We start from the raw sequence: 25,734 nt of genomic DNA on the forward strand, positions 1-25,734 counted from the left end.
TGTAACAGTTGAGGAATTGGGTGTAACAGTTGAGGAATCTGATGTAACAGTTGAGGAAGTGGGTGTAACAGTTGAGGAATTGGGTGTAACAGTTGAGGAATCGGATGTAATGTTTGAGGAATCGGTTGTAACAATTGGGTGTACCAGTTGAGGAATTGGGTGTACCAGTTGAGGAATTGGGTGTACCAGTTGAGGAATCAGGTGTACCAGTTGAGGAATTGGATGTAACAGTTGAGGAATTGGATGTAACGGTTGAGGAATTGGGTGTAACAGTTGAGGAATTGGGTGTAACAGTTGAGGAATTGGTTGTAACGGTTGAGGAATTGGGTGTAACAGTTGAGGAATTGGGTGTAACAGTTGAGGAATTGGTTGTAACGGTTGAGGAATTGGGTGTAACAGTTGAGGAATTGGATGTAACGGTTGAGGAATTGGGTGTAACAGTTGAGGAATCTGATGTAACAGTTGAGGAATTGGGTGTAACAGTTGAGGAATTGGGTGTAACAGTTGAGGAATTGGGTGTAACAGTTGAGGAATCTGATGTACCAGTTGAGGAATTGGGTGTAACAGTTGAGGAATCTGATGTAACAGTTGAGGAATTGGGTGTAACAGTTGAGGAATCTGATGTAACAGTTGAGGAAGTGGGTGTAACAGTTGAGGAATTGGGTGTAACAGTTGAGGAATCGGATGTAATGTTTGAGGAATCGGTTGTAACAATTGGGTGTACCAGTTGAGGAATTGGGTGTACCAGTTGAGGAATTGGGTGTACCAGTTGAGGAATCAGGTGTACCAGTTGAGGAATTGGATGTAACAGTTGAGGAATTGGATGTAACGGTTGAGGAATTGGGTGTAACAGTTGAGGAATCTGATGTAACAGTTGAGGAATTGGGTGTAACAGTTGAGGAATCTGATGTAACAGTTGAGGAAGTGGGTGTAACAGTTGAGGAATTGGGTGTAACAGTTGAGGAATCGGATGTAATGTTTGAGGAATCGGTTGTAACAATTGGGTGTACCAGTTGAGGAATTGGGTGTACCAGTTGAGGAATTGGGTGTACCAGTTGAGGAATCAGGTGTACCAGTTGAGGAATTGGATGTAACAGTTGAGGAATTGGATGTAACGGTTGAGGAATTGGGTGTAACAGTTGAGGAATTGGGTGTAACAGTTGAGGAATTGGGTGTAACAGTTGAGGAATCTGATGTAACAGTTGAGGAATTGGGTGTAACAGTTGAGGAATCTGATGTAACGGTTGAGGAATTGGGTGTAACAGTTGAGGAATCTGATGTAACAGTTGAGGAATTGGGTGTAACAGTTGAGGAATTGGGTGTAACAGTTGAGGAATTGGGTGTAACAGTTGAGGAATCTGATGTACCAGTTGAGGAATTGGGTGTAACAGTTGAGGAATCTGATGTAACAGTTGAGGAATTGGGTGTAACAGTTGAGGAATCTGATGTAACAGTTGAGGAAGTGGGTGTAACAGTTGAGGAATTGGGTGTAACAGTTGAGGAATCGGATGTAATGTTTGAGGAATCGGTTGTAACAATTGGGTGTACCAGTTGAGGAATTGGGTGTACCAGTTGAGGAATTGGGTGTACCAGTTGAGGAATCAGGTGTACCAGTTGAGGAATTGGATGTAACAGTTGAGGAATTGGATGTAACGGTTGAGGAATTGGGTGTAACAGTTGAGGAATTGGGTGTAACAGTTGAGGAATTGGGTGTAACAGTTGAGGAATCTGATGTAACAGTTGAGGAATTGGGTGTAACAGTTGAGGAATCTGATGTAACAGTTGAGGAATTGGGTGTAACAGTTGAGGAATCTGATGTAACAGTTGAGGAATTGGGTGTAACAGTTGAGGAATTGGGTGTAACAGTTGAGGAATTGGGTGTAACAGTTGAGGAATCTGATGTAACAGTTGAGGAATTGGGTGTAACAGTTGAGGAATCTGATGTAACAGTTGAGGAAGTGGGTGTAACAGTTGAGGAATTGGGTGTAACAGTTGAGGAATCGGATGTAATGTTTGAGGAATCGGTTGTAACAATTGGGTGTACCAGTTGAGGAATTGGGTGTACCAGTTGAGGAATTGGGTGTACCAGTTGAGGAATCAGGTGTACCAGTTGAGGAATTGGATGTAACAGTTGAGGAATTGGATGTAACGGTTGAGGAATTGGGTGTAACAGTTGAGGAATTGGGTGTAACAGTTGAGGAATTGGTTGTAACGGTTGAGGAATTGGGTGTAACAGTTGAGGAATTGGGTGTAACAGTTGAGGAATTGGTTGTAACGGTTGAGGAATTGGGTGTAACAGTTGAGGAATTGGATGTAACGGTTGAGGAATTGGATGTAACGGTTGAGGAATTGGTTGTAACAGTCGAGGAATTGGTTGTAACAGTTGAGGAATTGGATGTAACGGTTGAGGAATCAGGTGTAACAGTTGAGGAATCGGTTGTAACAGTTGAGGAATCAGGTGTAACAGTTGAGGAATCGGTTGTAACAGTTGAGGAATCAGGTGTAACAGTTGAGGAATTGGGTGTAACAGTTGAGGAATTGGGTGTACCAGTTGAGGAATCAGATATAATGGTTGAGGAATCGGTTGTAACAGTTGAGGAATTGGGTGTAACAGTTGAGGAATTGGGTGTAACAGTTGAGGAAGTGGGTGTAACAGTTGAGGAATTGGGTGTAACAGTTGAGGAATCGGATGTAATGTTTGAGGAATCGGTTGTCACAATTGGGTGTAACAGTTGAGGAATTGGGTGTAACAGTTGAGGAATTGGGTGTAACAGTTGAGGAATTGGGTGTAACAGTTGAGGAATCTGATGTAACAGTTGAGGAATTGGGTGTAACAGTTGAGGAATCTGATGTAACAGTTGAGGAATTGGGTGTAACAGTTGAGGAATCTGATGTAACAGTTGAGGAATTGGGTGTAACAGTTGAGGAATTGGGTGTAACAGTTGAGGAATGGGGTGTAACAGTTGAGGAATCTGATGTACCAGTTGAGGAATTGGGTGTAACAGTTGAGGAATCTGATGTAACAGTTGAGGAATTGGGTGTAACAGTTGAGGAATCTGATGTAACAGTTGAGGAATTGGGTGTAACAGTTGAGGAATTGGGTGTAACAGTTGAGGAATCGGATGTAATGTTTGAGGAATCGGTTGTAACAATTGGGTGTACCAGTTGAGGAATTGGGTGTAACAGTTGAGGAATTGGGTGTAACAGTTGAGGAATCGGATGTAATGTTTGAGGAATCGGTTGTAACAATTGGGTGTAACAGTTGAGGAATTGGGTGTAACAGTTGAGGAATTGGGTGTAACAGTTGAGGAATCGGATGTAATGGTTGAGGAATCGGTTGTAACAGTTGAGGAATCTGTTGTAACAGTTGAGGAATCGGATGTAATGGTTGAGGAATCGGTTGTAACAGTTGAGGAATCAGGTACAACAGTTGATGAACACTGTAAACATATGTTTAGTGGCCATGTCAAATAACGCCAAAAAATCTGCATTGTGTTTTTGAAAAGAAAAAAAAGAAAAAGGGAAAAAAGTAAAATTTGCAATAAAAGCCCTTGTTGATATATCTTGCCCTTGTACTTTCACGTTAACATGGTTACAGAGCATTGTTTGTTTTGTTGGGGTTATCTAAGCCCTTCAACTGTCCCTATGAGGAATTTCACAAACGGATCAAAGGAGTCTTGGTAGCAGTGGCAAGTATTGTGGCACTTCTACTGTGCAATTAAGTACATGTATATATATATATATAAGTATGTATGTATGTGAAATATAGCATTAAGATTGCTTTGGAGACCGAGGCCCATGCCTGGAGTACATAAGTTAAGAGTGCAAGACTTATCTCCCTTTAACAATGTATGTTTGTCTTGGTTGTATATCTTTCCTTCTAATGTGGAGAATGTATCGGAAGTACAGGAAGTGATGTATGTTTTCGTGCCTACTTCCAGACGGAAACTCACGGTATGTCCGATCCTGGAGGGCGAGGAACAGCTCCGCCTACTCAACTACCAACACAACTTCATCACCAAGATTCAACACCTCAGCTCGCTCAAACGCCTCATTTTTCTAGATCTCTATGACAACCAGATAGAAGAGATAAACGGTCTCGGTGCACTCAAGTCCCTCAGGGTGCTCATGCTGGGGAAGAACAAGTAAGTCCTGTTCATTGAGTCCTTGTAGTTACGCTTTGGTTATGGTAGCATAGAGTGAAATCTTGGTGCTACAACTATTCTTAGCCTACTTTAACGTACAAGAGTTACAATCACACCGCTCTGTGGAACAGGGCCCTGGAGTTATGATCACATTAGCACTTAGATCGCTCTGTGGAACAGGGCCCTGGAGTTATGATCATATTAACACTTAGATCGCTCTGTGGAACAGGCTCCTGGAGTTATGATCATATTAGCACTTAGATCGCTCTGTGGAACGGGGCCCTGGAGTTACGATCATATTAGCACTAAGATCACTCTGTGGAACAGGCTGCTGGAGTTATGATCATATTAGCACTTAGATCACTCTGTGGAACGGGGCCCTGGAGTTACGATCATATTAGCACTTAGATCGCTCTGTGGAACAGGCTCCTGGAGTTATGATCATATTAGCGCTTAGATCGCTCTGTGGAACAGGCTCCTGGAGTTATGATCATATTAACTCTTAGATCACTCTGTGGAACAGGCTCCTGGAGTTATGATCATATTAGCACTTAGATCACTCTGTGGAACAGGCTCCTGGAGTTATGATCATATTAGAGCTTAGATCGCTCTGTGGAACAGGCTCCTGGAGTTATGATCATATTAACTCTTAGATCACTCTGTGGAACAGGCTTCTGGAGTTATGATCATATTAGCACTTAGATCACTCTGTGGAACAGGCTCCTGGAGTTATGATCATATTAGCACTTAGATCACTCTGTGGAACAGGCTCCTGGAGTTATGATCATATTAACTCTTAGATCACTCTGTGGAACAGGCTCCTGGAGTTGTGATCATATTAACACTTAGATCACTCTGTGGAACAGGCTTCTGGAGTTATGATCATATTAGCACTTAGATCACTCTGTGGAACAGGGCCCTGGAGTTATGATCATATTAGCACTTAGATCACTCTGTGGAACAGGCTCCTGGAGTTATGATCATATTAGCGCTTAGATCACTCTGTGGAACAGGCTCCTGGAGTTATGATCATATTAACTCTTAGATCACTCTGTGGAACAGGCTCCTGGAGTTGTGATCATATTAACACTTAGATCACTCTGTGGAACAGGCTTCTGGAGTTATGATCATATTAGCACTTAGATCACTCTGTGGAACAGGGCCCTGGAGTTATGATCATATTAGCGCTTAGATCACTCTGTGGAACAGGCTCCTGGAGTTGTGATCATATTAGCACTTAGATCACTCTGTGGAACAGGGCCCTGGAGTTACGATCATATTAGAGCTTAGATCGCTCTGTGGAACAGGCTCCTGGAGTTATGATCATATTAACTCTTAGATCACTCTGTGGAACAGGCTTCTGGAGTTATGATCATATTAGCACTTAGATCACTCTGTGGAACAGGCTCCTGGAGTTATGATCATATTAGCACTTAGATCACTCTGTGGAACAGGCTCCTGGAGTTATGATCATATTAACTCTTAGATCACTCTGTGGAACAGGCTCCTGGAGTTGTGATCATATTAACACTTAGATCACTCTGTGGAACAGGCTTCTGGAGTTATGATCATATTAGCACTTAGATCACTCTGTGGAACAGGGCCCTGGAGTTATGATCATATTAGCACTTAGATCACTCTGTGGAACAGGCTCCTGGAGTTATGATCATATTAGCGCTTAGATCACTCTGTGGAACAGGCTTCTGGAGTTATGATCATATTAGCACTTAGATCACTCTGTGGAACAGGCTCCTGGAGTTATGATCATATTAGCACTTAGATCACTCTGTGGAACAGGCTCCTGGAGTTATGATCATATTAACTCTTAGATCACTCTGTGGAACAGGCTCCTGGAGTTGTGATCATATTAACACTTAGATCACTCTGTGGAACAGGCTTCTGGAGTTATGATCATATTAGCACTTAGATCACTCTGTGGAACAGGGCCCTGGAGTTATGATCATATTAGCACTTAGATCACTCTGTGGAACAGGCTCCTGGAGTTATGATCATATTAGCGCTTAGATCACTCTGTGGAACAGGCTCCTGGAGTTATGATCATATTAACTCTTAGATCACTCTGTGGAACAGGCTCCTGGAGTTGTGATCATATTAACACTTAGATCACTCTGTGGAACAGGCTTCTGGAGTTATGATCATATTAGCACTTAGATCACTCTGTGGAACAGGGCCCTGGAGTTATGATCATATTAGCGCTTAGATCACTCTGTGGAACAGGCTCCTGGAGTTGTGATCATATTAGCACTTAGATCACTCTGTGGAACAGGGCCCTGGAGTTACGATCATATTAGCGCTTAGATCACTCTGTGGAACAGGCTAATGGAGTTACGATCATATTAGCACTTAGGTCACACTGTGGAACAGGGCCCTGGAGTTACGATCATATTAGCACTTAGATCGCTCTGTGGAACAGGGCCCTGGAGTTACGATCATATAAGCGCTTAGATCCCTCTGTGGAACAGGCTCCTGACGTTACGATCATATTAGCGCTTAGATCGCTCTGTGGAATGGGGCCCTGGAGTGACAATCATATAAGCGCTTAGATCCCTCTGTGGAACAGGCTCCTGACGTTACGATCATATTAGCGCTTAGATCGCTCTGTGGAACGGGGACCTGGAGTTACGATCATGTTAGCACTTAGATCGCTCTGTGGAACGGGGCCCTGGAGATACGGTCATATTAGCGCTTAGGTCACACTGTGGAACAGGCTCCTGGCGTTACAATCATATTAGCCCTTAGATCGTTCTGTGGAATGGGGCCCTGGACTAAAACCTTTGGTAATTACAACATGTATGCTTAGTCATTTATCCATGCCATCTCATGAGGTGTTACTCAAGCAATGTGTTAATCCTTTATGATGGCTGTGGTATTTGTCTTGGTCAGTGGAATGTGATGTATGTGGAGGACTTGTAGACTGAGATCATGTGATTGATTATCACTTTCATTTGCAGGATTAAGAAAATAGAAAATCTGGATAATTTGGTCAAACTCGATGTCTTGGACTTACATGGCAATCAGGTATGTCCGTCTGTGTTGTGTTAATTATGGCTGTCTAAGATTGTAGTCTGATGTCAAGTGACGTCCTCAACACAGGCCAAGATAATTCCCTTGTGGGGATGGACTGGCTCTATGACTTGGTCTGGCTCTGTGTCTTGGTCTGACTCTGTGACTTAGTCTCACTCCGTGTCTTGGTCTGACTCTGTGACTTTGTCTGGCTCCGTGTCTTGGTCTGCAAGGACTATAGGACAAGTGCCAATTTCTAACGCTGACTAGCTTATCTGGTCCAGAGCTTTATTAGTTACAGCCTGCCATGATATTGCTGAATATTTCTCAGTGTGGTGTTAAACAACAAACAAACATTCTAAAAAAGCATAATTTAAAATGATAATCACTATGCTTTAGGATGTAATTTTCTCTGTCATCATATACAGAATATATTAGATCATACATTGGAGTCAAATAGACCCCGTCACATTCATGTTGTTTGTGCCAGTTTTACTGCTTTGCTATTCAAATGATAATATACCTACTAAGTTAAAATAACAAAATTTCAAAACCGAGTTGATATGCATAACAGGAATGAAATGGTTACATGATCCATACAACATGATATCAATGCCCACCACCAGATCAAGCTCATAGAGAACCTCACCCACCTGGCAGAGTTACGGGTCCTTAACCTGGCCGGCAACCAGATCCGCCATGTTGACAACTTGATGGGGATGGATGCGTTAGCGGAACTCAACTTACGGAGAAACAGGATACTAACTATTGTGAGTTGGAAAATATTTTTACCCTGTTCCACTGTCTGTAGTCCCAGAGATTGTAAACCATGTGTCCTGTTCCACTTTCTGTAGTCCCATTGTCTGTAATCCCAGAGATTGTAAACCATGTGCCCTGTTCTACTGTCTGTAGTCCCAGAGATAGTAAACCATGTGCCCTGTTCCACTGTCTGTAGTCCCATTGTCTGTAGTCCCAGAGATTGTAAACCATGTGCCCTGTTCTACTGTCTGTAGTCCCATTGTCTGTAGTCCCAGAGATTGTAAACCATGTGTCCTGTTCCACTTTCTGTAGTCCCATTGTCTGTAGTCACAGAGATTGTAAACCATGTGCCCTGTTCTACTGTCTGTAGTCCCAGAGATAGTAAACCATGTGCCCTGTTCCACTGTCAGTAGTCCCATTGTCTGTAGTCCCAGAGATTGTAAACCATGTGCCCTGTTCTACTGTCTGTAGTCCCAGAGATTGTAAACCATGTGCCCTGTTCCACTGTCTAGTCCAAAGGATTGTAAACCATGTGTCCTGTTCCACTGTCTGTAGTCCAAAGGATTGTAAACCATGTGTCCTGTTCCACTGTCTGTAGTCACAGAGATTGTAAACCATGTGCCCTATTCCACTGTCTGTAGTCCCAGGGATTGTAAACCATGTGCCCTGTTCCACTGTCTGTAGTCCCAGAGATTGTAAACCATGTGCCCTATTCCACTGTCTGTAGTCCCAGAGATTGTAGACCATGTGTCCTGTTCCACTGTCTGTAGTCCCAGAGATTGTAAACCATGTGCCTGTTCCACTGTCTGTAGTCCCAGAGATTGTAGACCATGTGTCCTGTTCCACTGTCTGTAGTCCCAGAGATCGTAAACCATGTGCCTGTTCCACTGTCTGTAGTCCCAGAGATCGTAAACCATGTGCCTGTTCCACTGTCTGTAGTCCCAGAGATTGTAGACCATGTGTCCTATTGCACTGTCCAATGGCAGGACAGGGCACACGGACTACAATCTCAGGTTGTGACAGAAAGTCAAAGGGTCATTATAACACTCTTTGTTCCCCCTCTCCCCAGGTGGATGTAGACACTCTCCCCAACCTGCAAAGACTCTTCCTCAGCTTCAATGATATATGCAGGTAAGGAGCTAGCATTGTAGTAGAAGTGTACAGTGTTACTTTGTGTAGACATTGCCCAGTCAACTCTGGGCACTGCCAACGTCCCACCTATGTCCCAACTCCCAAGAACTGTTGCTGGGTTTGTTAATGGCAACAAATGTGTGTGAGAGTTTTTATTGAGAATGATTCAGTTTGAAAACAAGCCCAGTTCCCTGATTCTATCAATGTATTAGACAACCCAGATAGCTTCAGTAGTCTTGTCAAGGCTTCTGCCGGATGTTAGTTATATCCAAACTAGTGTTCAACAGCATTGTCAATACTTTAATGTAATAAATTTAGGAATCTCTAGATTCAATTATTTTAGAACAAGTCTCAAGGACCATCCTTAATTTTGAACACTGACCAGGCCTTACCCTGATTGACTGATACCCAGGAATGGTCCAATTACAGTTTTAGGATGTCATTAATTGCACTGATATTGGAGTGGTGACATGTGGTCCTGTGCACAGCACACAGCACACAGGTCGCAAATCAAGTGAAATTAAGCAATGTCATTCCGTCAGTAGTTGCATGGGAGAGCACATTCATCTTGACTCCTGAGAGTTTTTAGGGCTTTGGTCCTGCCCCACACTGAGGAACAAGAAGCACATGTGGTGTCTCCTTAGGCAAGTGATTTTGTTTGAAATATACCTCTGTTCACCCAGCAGTAAATATGGGAAGCCAGTAGACATGGTAGATGAGATGGTAATGTGACCGTTAACCTTCTAGCGCCTGGCAAGGCAGCTGGGGTTGTATACTCCCTAGGGAGCTGAGAATGAATGATCCATTGACCAGGGTAAAAATGTTACCACTTTGAGGATGTACTGAGTTTGTGGAGGCTAGTGCTCCTTAAGTTCACACATTATTATTGTGATTATATTATTATTTTAATCACTTGCTATACATGTTTTTAGAAATAGATTTGACTGTGTATCCGTCAAGTATTCAAAGGCAGATTTTGTTTGTCAAATACTGTCCAGGGTGAGTGTCAGAACAATGTTTGTGTCACTGTGGCCATGTCAGGTATGAGTGATCCCACACAACACACACATCCACACTGAGAAGCAGACCTAAAATATAAACATGGTTGCATTCCCCATTTTCTACATACTGCACAATACTCACAAGCAGATTGAGCCTGTAAGCTACAACTATAGTCAAATCTGGACCAGACGATCCAGTGACTGATATTTTGAGGAATGATCCACATCTTCAGTGTACGATGACACGCAACCGAGCCTGACGACCCAATACATTAAGTCACCCCATAGGATCAACATCGGTTGTTAGGGGGAGATTTAACAACAAAGGGCTTGCTCCTGCTAAACGTTACTGGCCCTTCTCCAAACTAACTGGCCTACAACTAAATGTTGGAGGCCGTGAAGTGCCATCCTCTCCCCTAAAAAGTTTTTTCCTGCACCCTGAGATTAGATCTTGGCTTACATTTGCCTCATTTCATGCCAATTTATGAGCAAATAAAGATGTTGTTGTACACAACATTACAGAATGGCGGCCGGTTGTCATTCTACAGAGATGATCCAATTAACAAACTTTAACATAAGTGGAGAAGGGGTGAAATTTAACCCCTGATTTATGGAACTTTTCTTTCCAGATTTTCAAATGTATGTGTTTTAATATTGTATTACTGGGGCTTAAAAACATAAAAGTATTGGTTCTCAGGCAATGGCTTTTGGAAAAATAGTGCATTTTCTTTTCTTTCTTCAAACTAGAAATGTATGTAGCCAAATAAACAGTTATGTACAATCAACCTGGGAAAGGGCCTTCCTACATAAATGTATTCCTTGATGAGTAAATACTGGAATACAGTATTTGACCATCATATGACTACCAGTGTGTGCATAATACACCATACAATAAGATTCAATTATATTTCACAACACAAAGATGTTATCATGAGCACGCGACACCAGACGAAGCATGTCCGTACTGAAGTACAGAAGTTAGTCCTGTTATTACACTATCTGGTAATGAAAGTGTTTATTGTGTATCGAGACGTAATCCATCATATTCCTTTTATCCGAGATCTCTTTCAATTTTGTTTGCATTAATTTCAGCAAAATCATGTATAAACTGATCGACAAATCACTTCAGCTCACCATGAACTCGCCTTGAAACAAACATTAGTTGATAGAGATGCAAAGTCTTCGGTTTTCCTGTCACTGTATTGAAATTTCTTTTCAGTTATGACACTGGCCATGACATTAAGTATTTCTAAAACTAAATTACTTCAGGCTCTCCTCCCAAATCAAACTGACAGACAATAACATGACTGAACTACTGTTCAAATCTTTCGGCCATGGGAGCCGTGCCAATTTACACTTGTCAGAGGGTTCACAAAGTATGTGATCTAGACTACCAGTTGTCAGAAGATCTGGGGTAGAATAGGTCTTCAGCAACCCATGCTTGCCGTAAAAGGCGACCATGCTTTGTCGTAAGAGGCAACTAACGGGATAGGGTGGTCAGGCTCACTGACTTGGTTGATGCATGTCTTTGATCCCAATTGCATGGATCGATGCTCATTGTGTCAATCACTGGATTGTCTGGTCCAGACTTGATTATTTACAGACCGCCGTCATACAGTTAGAATATTTCTGAGTGTGGCGTAAAACAACAAACAAACAAACAAACAAACTTTGTGTGCTGACAATTAGGTGCCTCGCTCTGGGAGTGTGGGTTCCAATCCTGGATGGGACTTAACCAAAAAGGTTTATGCATTTGTACTGTACTAAGAAAGGGTTAAACCCAACTCTCTTACGCTCACTGTTTTGCAGTGGTATTGAGGGTGTTGATTCTGGACAGTATGTTGATAACAGCCAACTTGAAGCAGTGACCTTGTGTAAAATGATACACAAAACTTTTTGTTATCAATGTGGTTCAAAGTCAGCAATTAATAAATACACATACAAAGCACATGTGCCTAATGATTTCACGTGCTATACCACATCATTCATATGGATTTGGCCTAGCAGGAATATATTTATTCTCTTCCCGATGATATAGATCCTATATGGTGTCTATTGTTTCAACCGTTACTTAACTGGGAGTGCTCTAGCAACATGATGTAGGTCAATCTGTCACCGAGCTGATGCTGTGATGCAGAGAATCATATCAAGTCCTTGAATGACATTTAGATGTAAAACACATAAGGAAGAGAATTAATTAGTTATGAGGTGAGGTGAGGTGAAATGGGGTTTAACGTCGCATCCAAGATTATTGCACTTATATAGCGACGTGCATGCACGTGTATGTGTGTGTGTGTGGCTGCTTGTACTAGTCCGGACTGATGCCGATTTATAGTGCAAGCACACTGAGATACCATGCCGCAGTTAAACATGAATACCCCACTCGGACACAGTATACTGACTCCGAGCCGACCAGTCCTTGTTTTAGGCCCTTAATGTCGAGCGCCAGACAGGGTAGCAACAAGTACCATCTTTTAACGTCTTTTGGTATGACACGGCTGGGGATCGAACCCCGGACCTTCCGCTCTCTGGGCAGACGCTCTACCATTAGACCACGGAGTCGGTCGAATTATGAGGAACAGAATGTTTCGGAGTGTATACTTACTTCTTCATCAGGTGAATGAAGACTAAATATCGCAGACTAAATATCACATTGACAAATATATGACGTTTGTCAAACAAAAGATTCTTTCTTCGCGGTGGTGTTCTCTTGTCAATTGAACAGTTTGATGAAATAATAAAGATTTCATTTTAGAAATAATTAAACGCTCTTGCCACAGATATCCTTCAGTAATTTTTATTCCAAGCTGAAAATGAGGTATGGGTGGCCCAGTGGACTGAGGCACTGCAAGTTGATTTGTGGAGTTTAAACCCTGACCCATGCAGGATTGGCTGGTCATGGGTTCGAGTCCCTGATTTGTCTGGTGATGGTCCTCAGTCTGCCAGCACTATACCCAACCTGTGGATGCCCGTAAGCTTTAAGTGTCACTACATTCAGTGACTTCCTCAACGTTTAGCTGACATGCTGTGGTATGACTGACATTGTGTTCAGCGCTACCTTGAACAAAACTGACTGACTCACACACTCGGTGCAGGGGATTAAGTCTTCAATTGACACAGAGCTCCAGATAACCTTTTGAGCAGTTGAGTTTTTACTCTAGGGTTTCTATTTTAATTGGGTTATTACATTTTTCATTTGGTAACCAATATTTTTTCACTCATCTATTCTTCCCCTCTATTTTTTCCCCAAATCAGTGAACATTTTAAGATTTTGAAAAAATTGAAATAATGATTTAGATGTATATAACTGTTCTTAATAGGCTTGACTCGGAAAGTAAATTAGCTCGTAATTGTGTTTCGGAAATTAGCTCCTTTGTACGGACAAAGCTTCATTGGGTAATTACGCGAGCTGTTTTTATACATTTGAGTTTTTCATTTAATGTATGTGTTTTGGTACGCACGTTAATTGAAAGTAATTGGGTTTTGAATATTTCGGGGGGTATTTTATGCAAATGCTCTGCTTATCTGTAGCTCTGATTGACACATTATTTTGTACAAGTGAGCAGACAGACACCTCAGTGAATGGACAGATTTACAGTAGGACATGTTTGATAAAGGAAGCTTACTGACCCATGAGGCCATTTATTGAACAAAGGGATATCCCTTTCACCACTAGAAGTGCAACACCGCATTGTCAGGTCATGCTGCTTTGTAGTGGGTTAATATGGAACTCATTCCTCAATGTGTCCGAATCAAAGCCCTTCATAAGCCCACACAATGAGACCCCCACAGTTACTGTCTGGTGCAGACAGCTTGTCTGGCTTGTTGGAAGGAGTCGTCTGTGAACTTACTGCAGGAACAGGATTGTTATGATGGAGACATCTCTGACCAATTAGGTGAGTGTTTTAGTACTCAAACTGTAAGAAAATAAGTAATGTTGGCATTTGTGTGGACTTTGCCATAAAGGTGTTTCCTTATCCATGAATATCTCATCACATGAAACTGAAATGGTAAAACGCTTGAGAAGACTGGATGTTGGTTGGTTGGTTTGTTGTTTAACGCCGCACTCAGCAATGTTCCAGCTATATGACGGCAGTCTGTAAATAATCGAGTCTGGACCAGACGATCCAGTGATTGACACCATGAGCATCGATCCATGCAATTGGGATTGATGACATGTATCAACCAAGTCAGCGAGCCTGACCACCCGATCCCGTTAGTCGCCTTTTATGACAAGCATAGTCGTCTTTTACGGCAAGTATGGGTTACTGAAGACCTATTCTACCCCGGAATCTTCCCGGGTCTGAGAAGACTTGATGTTACAAACCTGATTCCAGGTTAGAAATGGGCCTCACCTGGAACAGTGTGGACATTGTGTAGACAGTCACATGGAGAGTGATCAAGAACAAGGCACAGCTATTGCTGGACAGACAAGGGGGGGGGGATGGTTGTCAGTACTGTGATCTTTGATCTTTGTGAACTTTTACTCATAATCACAATATAGTAAACTAGGGTTATAACGAACTACAGATATAACAATCTAAGATTAGTGGTCCCTTTGAGTTTGTTATATCCTTAGTACGTTATAAGCATTTGGACTGGCAGACATCTTGGAACAAGTCATGTGACCTCATCATGTTACTCGATGAATAACAAAAGTGTGCACTGTACATGTACTATGTTTAGTCGTCATACATAACATAAGTAAAAACAGGTTTCATTGACACACAGACACAAGAGTCACTTGCCTTCATTCAGGAGATCTGTGAGTTTGGTTTGAACATTCATTGAAAGATAGATTTGTTTGAGTGTTGTCATCAGTGGCATCAAATACTCTTGATGATATACCAGGAAAGACTCTGAAAGACCCGACAAATGGTTTCTATTTGCGTAGCTGTTTCAGATGGTGTGAGAAGTTCAGATTCACTTGCCAGTTCAGTCTCGAGTTCATCATCAGAGTCGAGAAGGCTGTGTTTTCAGTGTGTTACACTTTGTTGATGATGTCGTCTTCTGTGGGTTACTGTACGTAAACACCAGACTTTGAGACAGAGAGATTAATGAGCAGAGCTAACTCTGTGGTGGGTGGACCACAATGGCTTCACTGTTTCAGGAATTACACTAATACTGAAACTGTTACTGCTCCTGGACATACTGGTCACTTTGTTCTTTGAAACTGATAGAAGAGTCATAAAATATACATTTCATTGGTGCAAAAGGTTTACCAGTCTCATTAAAATCAGATCTAAGTCCTCACTATCGCTAAACAAAGATCTGAGGACATCCCATTACGGGTCACGTCAGAACGACCTTTCATCCGACCAATCAGAGCGTCGCTTACTAGATCGCGATAGTGACAGCCGGAATGTGTTTTCTGATCATACAACCTCGAAAACATTAACACGGAGTATTCTGAACAACAGTTACGGTCCGTACGACTGATTCCGTCAAAATTATCGTCTATTTCTCGCTTCCTTAGGATAAACATTTGAACGGAGGAGGCGTGCACAGTACGTGGAAAGCACTGCCATACAATCTCAACCATATATGAGACATTCCGGAATGTACATTTGTTCATTTTTCAAAATTTTAATCGAGAACTGTGTCAACATATTTTTCAAGCGTAGTGTGAAATTGGAAGTCGCCAGGTTGAAACGAGTGCCATAAAGCTCGAGAAAGCTGCTTCCTAATTGGCTGATGTCAACTTCTTGTTACTCATTTCAGTGGTCGGTCAAAATTCGCGAAAGGTCGTTCTGATGTGACCCGTAATGGGATGTCCTCAGATCTTTGTTTAGCGGCAGCGAGAACTAAGATATGATTTTAATGAGATTGAAAGTTTACAGCCTGTACATACTTGGGGCCTTTGACAAATAAAAATGTGAGGCCTTTCTTCAACAATGTGTATGTCTATTGTGTAGGACTGATGAGGGATAGCTTCATTCAAAATATACAACATGTTTATTTGTTAAACTTCATGAAAAGCTATTTGGGTGGCATCATTTAAGAAAAATTATGTTTTTGTTTTTTCTGCTGTAGCCTTGATCCTGTTTTTGTCAATATTTAAGGGTCAAGTAACCAATTATTCTGGGAGGGCCTGGGATTCTACTGAAAAATACGGGAAAAAACACCCTGGGTGTCCTGAAACAAATTTGTTCTTTAAATAAGTGTTTTTATTGGAAGCAGTGACAGAGAACAGGACCCAGGCCTCTGTGTGACAGCGCTTAATCCACTAGCTACCCCACCACCCCTTAGTATGAAGACTCCAAGAAGGGTTTAACATATATTTTGTATCATGGATATGAAACATGTTGACGCCATGTTGTTGCATGATATGATAAATCAAAGCTATCTACTGTAGCTAGGACAGAGACCCTGTCAGTATTACTGCACTTGAAGTCAATGGGTATTTCCTTATGAAGGGTTGATTTGGCATGTTCATGATTTAAATCCATTCATTGATCCCCAAGTTGACATTGTACTGTGTGATTAATGACCCACACCTACTGGCTGTATAAATGTATTGACTGTTTGATGTCATTTGCACAGGGCATGTTATGCATGTACAGATAGTCTTTATTACTAATATAACAAGTATCAATAATAGATGCATGCAAGGAGGCCGGTGGGGTAGCCTAGTGGTTAAAGCATTCGCTTGTCACGCTGAAGACCAGGGTTAGGTTCCCGACATGGGCACAATGTGTGAAGCCCATTTCTGGTGTCCCCCACTGTAATATCACTCACTCACTCACTCACTCACTCACTCACTCACTCACTCACTCACTCACTCACTCACTCACTCACTCACTCACTCACTCACTCACTCACTCACTCACTACATGCAAGGAAGGTTTGTTCTTTTGTTACTTTTTCTTTAACTTAGCAGACTAACTCATAACCTGATAGCAGAACGTTAAAGGGTCTGTGTAGAGCTGCATTGTAAGAAGGTGGCCCTAGGGAGCTGTGTAGAGCTGCATTGTAAGTAGGTGGCCCCAGGGATCTGTGTAGAGCTGCATTGTAAGTAGGTGGCCCCAGGGATCTGTGTAGAGCTGCATTGTAAGTAGGTGGCTCCAGGAGCTGTGTAGAGCTGCATTGTAAGTAGGTGGTCCCAGGGAGCAGTGTAGAGCTGCATTGTAAGTAGGTGGTCCCAGGGAGCTGTGTGGAGCTGCATTGTAAGTAGGTGGCCCCAGGGATCTGTGTAGAGCTGCATTGTAAGTAGGTGGCTCCAGGAGCAGTGTAGAGCTGCATTGTAAGTAGGTGGTCCCAGGGAGCAGTGTAGAGCTGCATTGTAAGTAGGTGGCTCCAGGAGCAGTGTAGAGCTGCATTGTAAGTAGGTGGTCCCAGGGAGCAGTGTAGAGCTGCATTGTAAGTAGGTGGTCCCAGGGAGCTGTGTGGAGCTGCATTGTAAGTAGGTGGCCCCAGGGATCTGTGTAGAGCTGCATTGTAAGTAGGTGGCTCCAGGAGCAGTGTAGAGCTGCATTGTAAGTAGGTGGTCCCAGGGAGCAGTGTAGAGCTGCATTGTAAGTAGGTGGCTCCAGGAGCAGTGTAGAGCTGCATTGTAAGTAGGTGGTCCCAGGGAGCAGTGTAGAGCTGCATTGTAAGTAGGTGGTCCCAGGGAGCTGTGTGGAGCTGCATTGTAAGTAGGTGGCCCCAGGGATCTGTGTAGAGCTGCATTGTAAGTAGGTGGGCCCAGGAGCTGTGTAGAGCTGCATTGTAAGTAGGTGGCCCCAGAGAGCTGTGTGGAGCAGCATTGTAAGTAGGTGGCCCCAGGGAGCTGTGTGGAGCTGCATTGTAAGTAGGTGGTCCCAGGGAGCTGTGTGTAGCTGCATTGTAAGTAGGTGGTCCCAGGGAGCAGTGTAGAGCTTCATTGTAAGTAGGTGGCTCCAGGAGCAGTGTAGAGCTGCATTGTAAGTAGGTGGTCCCAGGGAGCTGTGTGGAGCTGCATTGTAAGTAGGTGGCTCCAGGAGCAGTGTAGAGCTGCATTGTAAGTAGGTGGCCCCAGGGAGCTGTGTAGAGCTGCATTGTACGTAGGTGGTCCCAGGGATCTGTGTAGAGCTGCATTGTAAGTAGGTGGCCCCAGGGATCTGTGTAGAGCTGCGTTGTAAGTAGGTGGCTCCAGGAGCTGTGTAGAGCTGCATTGTAAGTAGGTGGTCCCAGGGAGCAGTGTAGAGCTGCATTGTAAGTAGGTGATTCCAGGGATCTGTGTAGAGCTGCATTGTAAGTAGGTGGCTCCAGGAGCTGTGTAGAGCTGCATTGTAAGTAGGTGGCTCCAGGAGCAGTGTAGAGCTGCATTGTAAGTAGGTGGCCCCAGGAGCTGTGTAGAGCTGCATTGTAAGTAGGTGGCTCCAGGAGCAGTGTAGAGCTGCATTGTAAGTAGGTGGTCCCAGGGAGCAGTGTAGAGCTGCATTGTAAGTAGGTGGCTCCAGGAGCTGTGTAGAGCTGCATTGTAAGTAGGTGGCCCCAGGGATCTGTGTAGAGCTGCATTGTAAGTAGGTGGCTCAAGGGAGCTGTGTAGAGCTGCATTGTAAGTAGGTGGCTCCAGGAGCTGTGTAGAGCTGCATTGTAAGTAGGTGGTCCCAGGAGCAGTGTAGAGCTGCATTGTAAGTAGGTGGCCCCAGGGATCTGTGTAGAGCTGCATTGTAAGTAGGTGGCTCAAGGGAGCTGTGTAGAGCTGCATTGTAAGTAGGTGGCTCCAGGAGCTGTGTAGAGCTGCATTGTAAGTAGGTGGCTCCAGGAGCAGTGTAGAGCTGCATTGTAAGTAGGTGGTCCCAGGGAGCAGTGTAGAGCTCCATTGTAAGTAGGTGGTCCCAGGGAGCAGTGTAGAGCTGCATTGTAAGTTTTTGGTTCAGGTTGGAGAGTTCTTGCGCAATCTTGTGTATATGTTTAAATTATAGTGCATTTGTACCCTCACAGAAAGAGATAACAGTAAAACCTATCTCATAATTGCTCTAAACCTATTCGCTTGTGACAACTTGATTGCCACTGATTTCTCTACCTCGGAGCGGCAAGCAACACAATGTATCAGTAGATGAATGACAGATATGTCTTCCTGGTAAGGCTGGGACGGGTAACTCGGGTACTCGGGTTGGGTGGGTACTGAGTAGGACCAGGGTAGCCACAGGACTACCCAGACCCGTGGTTAGTCATGTGATATATTGTTTAATGACAAAAATTATCCAAAACTCTATGGTTACACTATAAGTCACTAATGTTCCCATTTCTTTCTGACAATGCACCCATTCCTTCTGACTTTTATATGTTTGAAGAAAGATAAAACTTCATGCAGTAAACTTCAGTGTATGCATGACCAGATCCTTTTACAAGTGTGTCTAAATACATTTTGCCTGGGCTAAAGTCAAACGTTTCCAAATCGGACTGTTTGTACCTATCTCTAAATATCTAAAGCGGGTACCCGGGTTGGGTCGGGTAATAGGGTGGTGGGTACCCAGGTATTACGTTTTGACTCGTCCCAGCCCTACTTCCTGTGTTATGCTTTGTACGGTCTCTTGTAGACAAGGCTTCAGACAGCTCATTACTGTCTTCACTCCTAAGTTGGGCTACAGCGTGGCTGGATCCAGCATTTTTAAAAGGGAGGGGTCCAAAATATCAAAATCCACTCTCAGTCAATTTTACTGCCTACATCATATTACACTTGGTTTTCAAAAGCGGGTTGGGGAAAGAAGGTCCAGACCACCTGGACCCCACCATCTGGACCCCACCCTCTGGATCCACCCATGAAACAGTGGGCTTCAAACATTTCACCCATGCTGGGAACCAAACCTTTCAGTGCCATCAGTTGTAAACTCAATATGGAGGGACTTGTGAGGCAACCCAGTCATAGTTCAGACTGCAGATATATCAACCACGCACACAGTGAGTGAGCAGGGCATGACACAGACACAGGTAAACATGTTATGGTGATATGGCAGTTGAAGAGTGTGGCACTTGACTTCTGACTCTGATTTACTCAGAAACAAGAGCATTCTGAATGAGCAAGCACAAGCAAATGGATTTGAAGTGACTGGTCCAAATGGATTTTGAAGTATCTTCCACACCTGGCAATACTGCGCAATACTGTGCTGATTGCTGACTTAGTGTGGGAACATTGACATACAGGACTGCTTCAGGAGGAAGACTAGTCTGGCTCCCAGGCCCTGGAGAAAACAATTAAAAAGGAGTCCAACTCAAGTCTAGAATGATTTGGCAAGTCTAGATTGCCTCAGCTCTGAAATTAAGGATTCTTCTGGGCTCCATTTGGATTCTATTCTTTTTTTTTTGTAGATATACATTTTTAAATAAGATGACTTTTTTTCTGGGACTAAATGTCAATCTTGACAAGACTGCTGACCTTGACTGACAATTTTAAGTGCACTTGCGTTCACTGCTGCTGGATCTCGGACATGAAATTTTACTCATTGTGAATAGTTTTATTATGGCAAATATGGTAACTGAACTACCGTGAACCCCCTGGCTGCTGCAGGCACATCTATTTTCCTGTTCTTCTTCATCCCACTCTTTGCAGTTGAATAAACTCAAACTACACACAAGTAAATACACCTCACATTTTAGGATCCAGTAGAGAATTCTCTGTTCTGTGATAGGGGCGGTCGGGTAGCCATGTGATGCCACGCGTGATGCCAACTCACACCCACGGTTAACAGTATCTCCGTTTTCATTCCAGTCTCTTGGTTAAAATGGAAACCATAACAAGAAATAAAAAAAACACAGATTACAGATTGTTTCCGATTACTTCCATGACTCAATTATGAATTTAGGAAATTCCTCTTTTTAACATCCCCAATACTGATGTCAGTGAACAGGAGATTTTGTGAAAGGACGTCTCCAGTAGTGATGTCTTACGTAAAAGTTGTACATATTTGGTATTTTCTTTGAGGTGAAGGTCAGGTGAATCCTACTTACAGCTTCAATCATGATGTAGAATTTGTGTATCTTTTAAATAGTTTTTCACACAATGATTTGCACTATGGAATAATGTTCAATATCATATCATACATAGAGCTAGGCCACAAAAGATATGAAACCCCGATAATCTACTATTCCTGATATGTATCCTCTGTTGGGCGAGTCTATCGCAATTTATCCAGATCATTTTAAACGAAAGATGACACAAAAGTGTTATTCTGAGACAAGATGAACGGAAACAACCCCATTATAATGACACATGCATGTCCAATATTACAAATACTTTTGTTTGTTTAGAAACATCTTTTTAAGTATAAGATTTTTGAAAAATTGCCCAACAGGTACACCTCTTTCAAATGAAGATAAACAAACAACATATCTCATTTAACGAAATTGACAACAATCCATGTTATGTTTCATTATGTCGCTCTGGTTTTTGTTCAGTGCAGTGTTAAACACCAAATTACTCACTCACTCACTCACTCACTCACTCACTCACTCACTCACTCACTCCAACCATCATGAAGCTGGAATATTGCTGAGTGCAGTGTTAAACAACAAAACACTCTCACTCATTCACTCACTCACTCACTCCAACCATCATGAAGCTGGAATATTGCTGAGTGCAGTGTTAAACAACAAAACACTCTCACTCACTCACTCACTCACTCACTCACTCACTCACTCACTCACTCCAACCATCATGAAGCTGGAATATTGCTGAGTGCAGTGTTAAACAACAAAACACTCACTCACTCACTCACTCACTCACTCACTCACTCACTCCAACCATCATGAAGCTGGAATATTGCTGAGTGCAGTGTTAAACAACAAAACACTCTCACTCACTCACTCACTCACTCACTCACTCACTCCAACCATCATGAAGCTGGAGTATTGCTGAGTGCAGTGTTAAACAACAAAACACTCACTCACTCACTCACTCACTCCAACCATCATGAAGCTGGAATATTGCTGAGTGCAGTGTTAAACAACAAAACACTCTCACTCACTCACTCACTCACTCACTCACTCACTCACTCACTCACTCCAACCATCATGAAGCTGGAGTATTGCTGAGTGCAGTGTTAAACAACAAAACACTCACTCACTCACTCACTCACTCCAACCATCATGAAGCTGGAATATTGCTGAGTGCAGTGTTAAACAACAAAACACTCACTCACTCACTCACTCCAACCATCATGAAGCTGGAATATTGCTGAGTGCAGTGTTAAACAACAAAACACTCACTCACTCACTCACTCCAACCATCATGAAGCTGGAATATTGCTGAGTGCAGTGTTAAACAACAAAACACTCACTCACTCACTCACTCACTCACTCACTCACTCACTCACTCCAACCATCATGAAGCTGGAATATTGCTGAGTGCAGTGTTAAACAACAAAACACTCACTCACTCACTCACTCCAACCATCATGAAGCTGGAATATTGCTGAGTGCAGTGTTAAACAACAAAACACTCACTCACTCACTCACTCACTCACTCACTCACTCACTCACTCACTCACTCACTCACTCACTCACTCCAACCATCATGAAGCTGGAATATTGCTGAGTGCAGTGTTAAACAACAAAACACTCACTCACTCACTCACTCCAACCATCATGAAGCTGGAATATTGCTGAGTGCAGTGTTAAACAACAAAACACTCACTCACTCACTCACTCCAACCATCATGAAGCTGGAATATTGCTGAGTGCAGTGTTAAACAACAAAACACTCACTCACTCACTCACTCACTCACTCACTCACTCACTCACTCACTCACTCCAACCATCATGAAGCTGGAATATTGCTGAGTGCAGTGTTAAACAACAAAACACTCACTCACTCACTCACTCCAACCATCATGAAGCTGGAATATTGCTGAGTGCAGTGTTAAACAACAAAACACTCACTCACTCACTCACTCACTCACTTAAAGCATTACAGACACATGGGTTAATATAAATCCGATCATGTTTGGGTCACTGAAGGTCAAGGCAATGTTCTGGATGATTTGATTTGATCACTGGGGAGTATATTTCTCATTTAAACTTTTGTGTCTGTTTTAGACTGGTTGCAGAGTTATGTATTTATTTTACATAGATCTGAAACAGTGCTGACAGTCCGCCTGTCCCCATCCTGGTGTGCCTTGCATGGGTTCCACTTGGCGCCTTTGATCTGATAAAGGTTGTATTGACAAGCTGTTATTGATACTTTGTACCAGTAGAACTAGTGGATCTCGGGACGTCCCGTCATTGTTGTTGTAGGAATGTAATGTAATCAAAATTGTGTTCTGTTAAGATTTGCTGTGTTGTTTAAGAACACTCAGTTATGTCGTGCAAATTGTTTGTAAAGTTAGTTGTGTCTGAGAACACAAAGAAAATATTATAAATTTTGGTTCTGTTATGGTGTTTTTTAAGAATATGACATAATGTAGAAAAAAGGTTTCTAAAGAACAGTAATAATGTTATCAGAGAACAACACATGTGATCAAAATAGTTTATAACTAGCTACACTGTAAGCAGGTTGCTAAGGCAGTTATGTCAATATTGTGAAAGAAGACCTCTAAATTGGGGGTTTACAGAAGTGGATTAAGGCACATGTTGCTGACATGATTGTGGTCACTGATTGTGATACAACAGCCTAGTATATATATTTTGAATGCAGACCTCTAAATGGAGGGTTTGCAGTAGTGGATTATGGCACATGTTTCTGACATGATTGCGGTCACTGATTGTAATACAACAGCCCATTATATGTATTTTGAATGCAGACCTCTAAATGGAGGGTTTACGGTAGTAAAGTTCGGTACATGTTTCTCACATGATTAAGTTGCTCACACCTCACTGATTGTGATTAAGACAGCCTGCTAAATGTCTCCCACACAGACAATCAACACTGGACTCCGTGAGGAGCCTCTGAGTTAATACAATTACATTGTGCCTCAGGTAGAGCGGCCATGTACCTGGGAGAATTGACTACTGTTGGAGTGGGGGTTTGTTTGGTAGTGTATCACACAAGCATGTGTTAAAACTTCCAATCTTGATATATGCTGGGATTACAGTGGTGGATTAGGAGTTCTATACCATCAAGGTTCTACGGCTTTCACAGACTTCTTGCAGTCATCTCAAAGGCTTGATGTCCTGTATACATTTCTATTGTACAAACAGAGATTTTATTTATAAGTTCATTTATCAACTGATCTGATTTTCTCTCTTAGCAAAATTTCTTTGATGTTTTGTCGATTATTTTTTTTAAATGCCCTTTGCTTGAATTGTTAAAACGCATGGATAAGAAGCTATCTGCTAAACAGATGTCACTGCGTATTGATTTCAAAATTCTTTTTCGACAGGATTGCATTATCTGTTTCTGTAACCTTTGACAAGTTGTGCAAGCACATTTCAATTTTTTATTTTTGCATCTGGTTCTAATTGATTCTCTGATTGTATCCTTCGAGGAAACTATCTGACTCAGTATGCAATCTAGATCAAAGGGATTCACAGATCTCCTACGCACTTGCTTACTATTGATGACATGTGCTGTCAAGTCCTGCATTCCAATAACCAATCCTGTTTAATATTAATATTTCACAATATTCTTAAATAGCAACTGGGAACAAACATGGATTTTAATCCATATTAACTTATACACTAAATTGAAACATCTGTAAGTCTTTGAAATTAGCTTTTGTCCTCCCTTTTCTTGAACCTATGAGATACTTATTTTAGGTATTTAACATTACAGTCAAATGTATAATTATTTTTGTGATATTTATATAGGTTGAGAATGAGATTTGCTTGATTGTGACCAAAGTATTTTGTCAAGCTGGAGGAGTCACTACCCTCACCATTGCCTTGTTATAGGTAATCTTGTGTTTTATCTTCCATATACATGTCACATGTGTTTATTGTGGGCACTAGTGTGAAGGAGGAACACTTATCACTGCATGGTTAACGGGTGCAGGTAGAGCGGTAGTAGCAGGTGGAGTGTGGAGCTGCCACCACCGTTGTCACTGCGTGTCTTATCTCCAAAAGGCGACGTGCCACCACCGGCACCGTTACAACTACAACTAGTAGACTAGGTGTAGCGTGTGCTGGTCTGGCTGTGCTGAGGAACATAGCATTGAACTGAGAGGACTGGGTAGGGGCTGTCAGTTATTGTGTTAGCCTGTGTGTCTGGGGAAGGCCTGTTCATTGACAAGTTGGGTGGAAGCCGTGTCCTGTTCCTGAGTGGAAGAATGGCAGACCTTGTTGCAGGTGTATGGAGAGTAATGAAGAGGCAATTACCTCTATGGCTTGGAACTCTGTGTTGTTGATTGTCAGTGTTTGCTGTTGAATCTGAACAGGTGATTGTGTGTATAACCTGGTATCACATGGTGCTTGCATGGCTTGGAAGAATCATACAGTGTGCTGCTGTCAGATGGGTGGTGTTCTATAGCTGTCAGACTCAACTGTCACAGAATTTGTGTCACCTGAGCGAGTGGTCACACCTGTAATTAATGTCATGTGATATGGCCATGTTCATTCAGACCATTTTACCGGTTTTGGACAGGGACTGTTTCTGTATTGTGTGCATTGTGTGTAGGCTGTTATATAGAACACAGAAGTAACATGGGAGGCTTCGTCTTGAACTTACATGGGGATCTGTCAGGTAGAGAACTGAGGATCTGTCAGGTAGACAACTGGGATTCCCTCAGGTTGTTAACTTGGGTTCTGTCAAGAAAGCACCCGGGGATCTATCAGGT

General features: G+C 42.6%; 1 protein-coding gene across 10 annotated transcripts in view; it reads left to right on the forward strand.

The window, feature by feature from the left end:
• The window catches only part of LOC124147073 (leucine-rich repeat-containing protein 49-like), a 69,892-nt gene that overhangs the window by 27,055 nt on the left and 17,103 nt on the right, over positions 1-25,734 (forward strand). For all 10 annotated transcript variants that reach the window (XM_048402919.1, XM_048402923.1, XM_048402927.1 and 7 more), the window contains 4 exons: positions 3,942-4,145; positions 7,118-7,184; positions 7,796-7,939; positions 8,998-9,059. In XM_048402919.1, the coding sequence (XP_048258876.1) occupies positions 3,942-4,145; positions 7,118-7,184; positions 7,796-7,939; positions 8,998-9,059 (477 nt within the window). The remainder of the gene's footprint in view (positions 1-3,941; positions 4,146-7,117; positions 7,185-7,795; positions 7,940-8,997; positions 9,060-25,734) is intronic.

This window comes from Haliotis rufescens, unplaced genomic scaffold (genome assembly GCF_023055435.1).
Source record: "Haliotis rufescens isolate VD_foot unplaced genomic scaffold, xgHalRufe1.0.p SCAF_1, whole genome shotgun sequence".
Taxonomy (NCBI): domain Eukaryota; kingdom Metazoa; phylum Mollusca; class Gastropoda; order Lepetellida; family Haliotidae; genus Haliotis; species Haliotis rufescens.